Genomic DNA, 7,570 nt, shown 5'->3' on the forward strand with positions numbered 1-7,570 from the left:
TTTCTCTTGACTGCTGACAACTAGGCTTGAGAGGAAGGGGGAGGAAAAAAAATAAAAACCTATAATGTTTTGTGGTTTTCTAGCTTGTTGAGAGTATTTCAAAAGGTAATATTAAAAGAGAGGAGGAAAAAAAAACAAAACAAAACAAAAATCCAGTTCCTCCTTCCAAAGTTCTTAATTGCAGTAGAAATAGCTAGAGGAAAAAAGGAAAGTGAGATGCAGTAACACATAGGACAGAAGTTGTTGCACACAAGAAGAATGCATCACCTGTGTTTGTGAAATAGAGACAGACATTGATGTACATATCATTTAGGAAATTAAGATCTGCTCATTTATTTAAAATAGGTGACTTGTGCCATCATATTCCCTTCAAATGAAGTGCACAGTACCTTGCTCTCTCCTCGTCCTTTCTTCTTCTTCTCTCTGTAATATCCGTAGTTCAGCTTTCTTTTTGGCATCAGACTTAGTGTTTGCAACAAACTAAAAGAAAACTTCAAATTAAAAACTTCAAATTAACTTCGAATTAAAAAAAAAAAAAATCTCAGTATTATTGTAAAACATTTTGGGAGGCATTTGCTCTCTATAACTTTGCCCTTCTAATGTGATTACTGAATTAAGATTTTGGACTCCCTGCATACTCAGTGAGGACTCCAGAACAGCAATACACATACTGAATTCAATTTTCTTCTAATTTTCATGATGCAATATATGTTCTTTCAATTAATATATTATTTCATGCTAGATATTTCTGAACACAGCCACAATAGGAGAATATTACAATCTCTTGGTTTAATGTAGAGATTGAATAACATGGTAGATCTGCTAAGAAAGCAGAAGTTACAACTTCAAACATTTTAGGAAATACTGGGAAATATATTTTGGGACATAGGCATTTGGAAGCATCCAATTCACAAGATGACTAGCAAAGAGTTCTCTTTTCTGTCATAAAATCCTCATGGCAACTTAAGACAGTTAACTGATTAACCTCTAGGCTAATCCTAAAATAGCTATATTTTAAATTTGGGGTTCTCAGAAATTATCTTCCTTCTTAATTCTCTTGTGGCCTGGGTATACATTTAAAAAAAAAAAAGAAGACTATGTAAGTAACATACAAAATATACTGTCATGTAACAGACTAACCAAAATAAAACACTTATTTTTGTCCTATAATTCACAGTATTCATAGAATTCTCACTGATGATGCACATAGAAATTTGATAACTGGATGTGTACATACAAGACTCCGTTGTCTTCAAGAAATCTGAACAGTGGCAAGCATAATTCTTTTTGGATTTGAAAATGTTACTAATAGTCCTTCATGTGGAAAAAAAAAAAAAAAAGGATTCATGGATGGGTTTTCATTTTATATTTTCCTTTAATCTAGTTTTTGCGTGTTGTCTTGGGATTAAGTCTTGGGACGCTTAATCAAACACGTAGAGTCAGCACTGTCACTGTAAAACAGCACTTAAAGACACACGGAAAATCAAAGACAGAAGGAAAAACAACTGGCACATTAACACACAAAAGAATCTAAATCAAAAGATCTGTTTTTACCAACTAAGATGATTTCCTGTTAATGCAGTTGCACAAGCATCCTAAGGTTGCCATCCTCGCCAAGAACATTTACCAAAGACTACATTATCTTTATTCAGTTTTACTCTGTTTACACAGGTAACACTGCCGTTGCACATGTCATAGAATCATAGAATCATAGAATTGTTAGGGTTGGAAAGGACCCTAAGATCATCGAGTTCCAACCCCCCTGCCATGGACAGGGACACCTTATGCTAAATCATATCACCCAAGGCCTCGTCCAACCTGGTCTTGAACACTGCCAGGGATGGAGCATTCACAACCTCCCTGGGCAACCCATTCCAGTGCCTCACCACCCTAACAGGAAAGAATTTCCTTCTTATATCCAATCTAAACTTCCCCTGTTTAAGTTTTAACCCATTACCCCTTGTCCTATCACTACAGTTTCTAATAAAGAGTCCCTCTCCAGCATCCCTATAGGCCCCCTTCAGATACTGGAAGGCTGCTATGAGGTCTCCACGCAGCCTTCTCTTCTCCAGGCTGAACAGCCCCAACTTTCTCAGCCTGTCTTCATACAGGAGGTGCTCCAGTCCCCTGATCATCCTCATGGCCCTTCTCTGGACTTGTTCCAACAGTTCCATGTCCTTTTTATGTTGAGGACACCAGAACTGCACACAATACTCCAGGTGAGGTCTCACGAGAGCAGAGTAAAGGGGCAGGATCACCTCCTTGTCATACCCTTGCAGTCAATGTGCCTTGAGTCCATCTGAGCTGGATGGAACGGAATCAGGGAGAAGTGCTGTTCCTGAAGGCAGATGCTGCAAAGACAAGGCCTGAATACAGCTGATTTTTAAAAAAAGAAGGTTGAGAGAAAGATGAGACAGGAAGTAAATCAAAACATGTTTGTGGAGCTTGCAAAAACAAGGAGGCTGATTCTTTACAGAACTGCAAAATCAATTCACAGACAACATTAATGTTTATGAATGGGACAGATAAGGCCGGGTTTTGAGAATATGAGAAAATAAACCATGATATTCTGCATAGGCTCTGGCATACGGAGAAAACAGAGCGACAGCAGCCTAAACTAGGGTTGAAAGCAAAGATATGGATGACAAAAGACACTGAGAAAAACAAACTACTTGCATTTGGTGGTGTATCTGTGCACTGGCTGAACAACGCTACTCTGCCACTGACACACACAAAAGACAATCAAAACAAATCAAATCAAATGCTTACTGGTTTAAAGCAGAAAATATGGAATTCACATGGGTTAAGAGTGAGAGGCAATGTGAAAAGAGGAGATGCAGCGGGATTGAGTGGACCCTCAGCAAGTTTGCCGATGACAACAAGCTGTGTGGTTCAGTTGATACTGTGGCCTTGGGTGACATGGTTTAGTGTGAGGTGTCCCTGCCCATGGCAGGGAGGTTGGAACTTGATGATCTTAAGGTCCTTTCCAACCCTAACTATTCTATGATTCTATGATCTTCTGCCTAAGTGCCTAATCTGGATGTTGCACATCAGAAAGCTAAATTCCAAGTCCCTGTGCCATCACTGGTGAAAGGCAAAGGCTTACAAGGATTCAGTCAAGAAAGGCAAAATAACCAGAATAGTATGAGTTTCATCCACAATGTCAGCAAGAGAATATAACTGGATGGTATCACAATTCAAATAAGCACAAAGGATCAAAGGGATCTATTAGGAATCTTATGCTTCTCTTCTGCAGATAAACAGGTACAGAATGGTGCCAAACCAGCACAGTAGCATAGTGCCCATCTTGGAATAAAGAAAGAGTTCCAACAAAGTTGGGAGAGACAAAAAAAAGAGGACTTAAATCCAGACAGCTGCAAATGAACACGATGGTATTATGAGGTCTTCCCATCCACTCTGCCCAAGTATTTCTAACAATTTGGTAAATATTGTTACAAGTAACTCAGTTGAGAGTGAACTTAAAAATAATTAAGAAAGCCCTTTGGCATTCATCACTCAAAAAAGCACATTACAAATACTGTTATTTCACATTTTGATTTGATTAGTGTATTTTCAGATCTAACAAAAGTTATTCACTTAACTTTGCATGGCAATAAATATATATGTAAATGTAATTTCGAATACAAGGGTATTCGAATGAAATGTATTCAAATGTAATTTTGAATTCAAAGCTTGAACAAAAACAATGGTGAAAAGTTAGTGCCAACCACAAATGCACACTCACCAGAGTTAGCGCACATCTCAGCACTTTTGTTACCAAAGCATTTATTTGCAAAATTCTCCTAGAAGAAAGTCAGTAAACCCTACAATTCTACTCATTAATATTTCAGGGAACAATCAGTTCCAGTTCAAAATAATAATTTTGTATTACTTTTTTTTCAGTGTAAATGGAAAACCTGTTTGTTTCAATTGCTCATAATCACTTTTTAGTCAGCTTCTTTTCACATTCTTATAATTTTACATAGGGCTAACAAAAGTGAGATGCACAGTTCTAAAGGGCTACATTTGAACAGGATCTATTTTGGGGGAGGGGGTGGATAATTTTGTTATTACCAAATTAACAATAATTGACATCATGAATTTATGCAGTACAGTTTCCTGTGGAGTTCTGTCTGTTGTCCTCCTTGCCTATCATGTTCTGTGTTCAGTCTGTGGCACAAAGCCAGGACACTGGCTCTTTGCCTGGGCAGCAGCTGCCAAGCAAAACACTCAAGAGGCTGCGCTCACCACCTCTTCTCTGGTAGGTTTGCAGAAACAGTACTCAGCCTCCTAGCAAGAGGCACATATCCTTAGTGTCCTGGAGATGCCTGTTCCTCTTCCAAATTTCACAGAATCACAGGATCATTAGGGTTGGAAGTGACCTCTGGAGATCTTCCAGTCCAACTCCCTGCCAATGTAGGGCCATCAAGAGCAGGTTGCACAGGAAAGTGTCCAGGCAGGTTTTGAATGTCTCCAGAGAGGGAGATTCCACAACTCCCTGGGCAGCCTGTTCAGTGCTCTGCCACCCTCAGCTTAAGGAATTTCTTCCCCATGTTGATGTGAAACTTGTGTTTCAGTTTATGGCCATTGCCCTTTGTTCTATTGCTGGGCACCACTGAAAAGAGCATGGCACCATCCTCCTGGCATCCACCTTTGAGATACTGATCTGCATTAATGAAAGCGCCTCTCAGTCTGCTCTTCTCTAGGCTAAACAGGTCCAGTTTCCACAGTCTCCACTTATAAGAGAGATGCTCCAGACTGAGCCTGAGCAACAGGCTCAGAAGAAATACAGATTAAAAAATAAAAGTAAACAAAAAAATATATTTTTTTCTTTTTAAAAAGTACATTTGCATAATATCAAGGTATCACAACACCTTTATTATGGCAGATCCTCTGAAAAATACTGTTTTGTAGACATTAAGGCCAGAAGTAACTGGTGCATACTTTGATTTTAGCATGAAGTGCTTTGTCATTTTACTCATATAATTTCCAAAATAACAGGATTGTGCTGGCACACTCTCTAAATGAACACTGCTAGGGTCAAAATGCTGTATGTGAGCTAGAGGGCATTTCTGACTACTTACCTTTGTTTTCTTTTTTGGAGCCTAAGAAGATCAGGGGAGAAAAAAAAAAAAGTGAATATCAGAGAACACGGTATCGAGTACAAAGGAATAATAAGCAAATACAACTGTTCTGTAAAATTAGATGAACTACTGAAAAACTGTAATGACAATAATTTCAATATTGCAGAAAATTAATCACTAACACATGACTCATAATTTACCAGCATAGGTCACATTTATAGTTATAGAAGTGTATCTACTTGTTCCCACTGATTAAAAAAAAATAATAAATGTATATCAAACATATAATATAGCCCAAGACATAATTCAGTCAAAAAAAGAGTTTTCAGTGTTTTCTGAACTCATCAATTTATACCATGTGCTATTCCTAGTAACGCTATATTACATCATGCAATGACCTAGAAGGCCACAGAAACCCACTGAGGTTTTTGTCATTCATAGGAAAACTGCATTTGAAAAAATGTAATTAGGGGACTTCTCCAAATGACAACAGGAAATGACAGACCCTAGAAACCCAAACACCCAAGTCAATCTCTTACTTGATTTACTAATTACACTTTCTGTGCATTGCCATGTAATATTACACAACCTCGGTGTGATTCATTACTCACATGAATCCACTCCCTGTGGGGTGGAGAAAAGAAACTTGAAGTTTGTTAGTGTAGAGCGATTCTGATCACTAAGGTGTAGGTTGCCTCCGGGCCGCGCTTCACACTAAGCAGCCACAGCATCAAACCACAGCACAAAGAAGGTTGCAGGAAAGTTAACATGCCCTTCACGTGATTCGTTTTCAGTGTTAAAATCTTTCTTTTTCCATATAGCGGTACTTCAGCAGCCAACATGGCACACCTCCGTCCACCCTTACCCACTCCCCGACCTAACCAGTGCCTCAAGGTACCAGTTACCGTCCTTCCCTCTTCACCCACAGGAGCCCAGAGCCCTGTGGCTGCACCGGCACCGGCACGCCCCGGGCCCACCGCACGGGCAGAGCCTGCTACTGCCCACAGCAGCAGCTGAAGGAGCAGGTGCAGCTCCGCGGCCTTCCCCAGCACACCGCTTTGTCACGGCCAGCGCCGGCAGCTCTGTCCCCGGGGCCTGGCGGCAGCACCCCCGACCCTCTGAGACAGGGGCCCTGGGACACGGACAAGGGACAAGCGCTGAGACCCACACCTCAGACCTCTCTCACCATAGCGCCGCCGTTACCGCCGCGTTGCCTAGGCGACCAGCCCCGCCTCCCACGTGATTCCCAATGGCGTGCGTCCTTCCTCCCACCACCGGGAGAAGGGCTGTGCCTCCCTCCGTTACGGCTTTGCCGTAAAGCGGCGCTGGCGGGGCTGAGGCCGCGGCGTGAAGCGGGTGAGGCGCTGACCTTCTCGTCGTGCCTGCGGGCCAGGGCGCTTTCTCCGTGTCTGTGTGTGTCCGGGGGGAGCACAGGGCAGGGTCACGGGCATGGGCATGGGCCCCCGCGGAACCCACGCTGCGTTCCGCGTGCTGCTGTTTACAGAAATAAAAAGGGGTTTATTGCGTTTCTGACGCGTCGGAATTCCTAATTTATACATATATATATCTCCCTGTATGTATATGTACAGCTGTGAGTATTGCTTTAGCAGATCGCAGATAAAGAAGCTGCCAGCTAGGTAGAAAGCCCGTAAGCGAGCAGGAGACAAGCAGCACAGATAAGTGTGACTGCAGCTGAAAGCTGTTGGAATTTTGTTGTTTTCTGTTTGAGAGGAGGGCAGGCAGAAAGGGGGGGAGAAGCTGAAAGAAACAAAAATTAACCAAAAGCAGAAGAAAGAGAGAGAACCAGAAAGTATCAGCGTTTGAGCAAAGGGGGCTCAGCTGGATGACGGAGCATGGTTAGAGCCCGTGCTGTGCCCGTGGAGCAGGAGGCTGGGACGTGCTTGCTACCTGCAAGGCTAATGTCAAACTGATTATTCTTCAGGTTAAAAGCCCCAGTCAGACGCAACTAAGAGGTCAGTGAAATGTGAGAATGGCCAATTTAAGAAGTGAAGTGAGAAATCTATACAAAAACGTAAGTGTCTTAAACACCACGAGCACCTTCCTTAACCAGACAAACCCCTTTCACTGCCCAATAAAATCTTTCTTTTTTGTTCCCTCAAGCTGCTGTACCTCGGAAGGGAGTATCCCAAAGGAGCAGACTACTTCAGAAAGCGTTTGAAAGCAGCTTTTCTAAAAAATAAAGATGAGAAAGATCCAGAGAAGATCAAGCAGCTGATTGCACGAGGAGAATTTGTTATAAAAGAGCTGGAAGCTTTGTACTTCCTCAGAAAATACAGAGCTCTGAAACAGCGCTACTACAGTGATGACGATCAGTAACTGGTGCTAATGACTTCCATGTAATGATACAGAGCCTTAAAAAATGAACAATAAAAGCTGTAACCTAAAACCAAATGAAACATTAATCCTTCTGACCGATGTGAAATACAAATTAGGCCTTTGCTTCCCTTTAAGTAGCGTCTTTAAAG

General features: G+C 41.6%; 2 protein-coding genes across 8 annotated transcripts in view; one reads left to right on the plus strand and one right to left on the minus strand.

Moving 5' to 3' along the window:
- DNAI7 (dynein axonemal intermediate chain 7) overlaps positions 1-6,318 on the minus strand; it is a 33,854-nt gene extending 27,536 nt beyond the window's left edge. For 5 of the 7 annotated variants that reach the window (XM_062634799.1, XM_062634798.1, XM_062634795.1 and 2 more), the window contains exons 1-3: positions 6,271-6,318; positions 5,085-5,105; positions 390-462 (exon numbers count right to left, since the gene is read on the minus strand). In XM_062634799.1, coding sequence (XP_062490783.1) covers positions 390-462; positions 5,085-5,105; positions 6,271-6,273 — 97 coding nt within the window. In that variant the 5' untranslated portion in view covers positions 6,274-6,318. Of the gene's footprint in view, positions 1-389; positions 463-4,248; positions 4,647-5,084; positions 5,106-6,270 lie in introns of those variants that run through there. The other 2 variants (XM_062634793.1, XM_062634796.1) reach the window with 2 other exon arrangements.
- An 83-nt stretch (positions 6,319-6,401) lies between these two features.
- On the plus strand, positions 6,402-7,507 carry ETFRF1 (electron transfer flavoprotein regulatory factor 1). Its single transcript, XM_062634784.1, has 3 exons — positions 6,402-6,440; positions 7,027-7,116; positions 7,206-7,507. Exons 2-3 carry the CDS (start codon positions 7,075-7,077, stop codon positions 7,419-7,421), a joined length of 258 nt encoding a protein of 85 aa, XP_062490768.1. The 5' UTR covers positions 6,402-6,440; positions 7,027-7,074; the 3' UTR covers positions 7,422-7,507.
- The last annotated feature ends 63 nt before the right edge of the window (positions 7,508-7,570 follow it).

This window comes from Pezoporus occidentalis, unplaced genomic scaffold (genome assembly GCF_034315485.1).
Source record: "Pezoporus occidentalis ecotype Australia unplaced genomic scaffold, CSIRO_AGI_Poc_V1 ctg44, whole genome shotgun sequence".
Taxonomy (NCBI): Eukaryota; Metazoa; Chordata; class Aves; order Psittaciformes; family Psittacidae; genus Pezoporus; species Pezoporus occidentalis.

Bases quoted from the DNA above. Each gene is read 5' to 3' on its own strand.
- ETFRF1 (XM_062634784.1), top strand. From the start codon at position 7,075: ATGGCCAATTTAAGAAGTGAAGTGAGAAATCTATACAAAAAC. The intron at 7,117-7,205 runs GTAAGTGTCTTA...TGTTCCCTCAAG, and splicing joins TGAGAAATCTATACAAAAAC to CTGCTGTACCTCGGAAGGGA.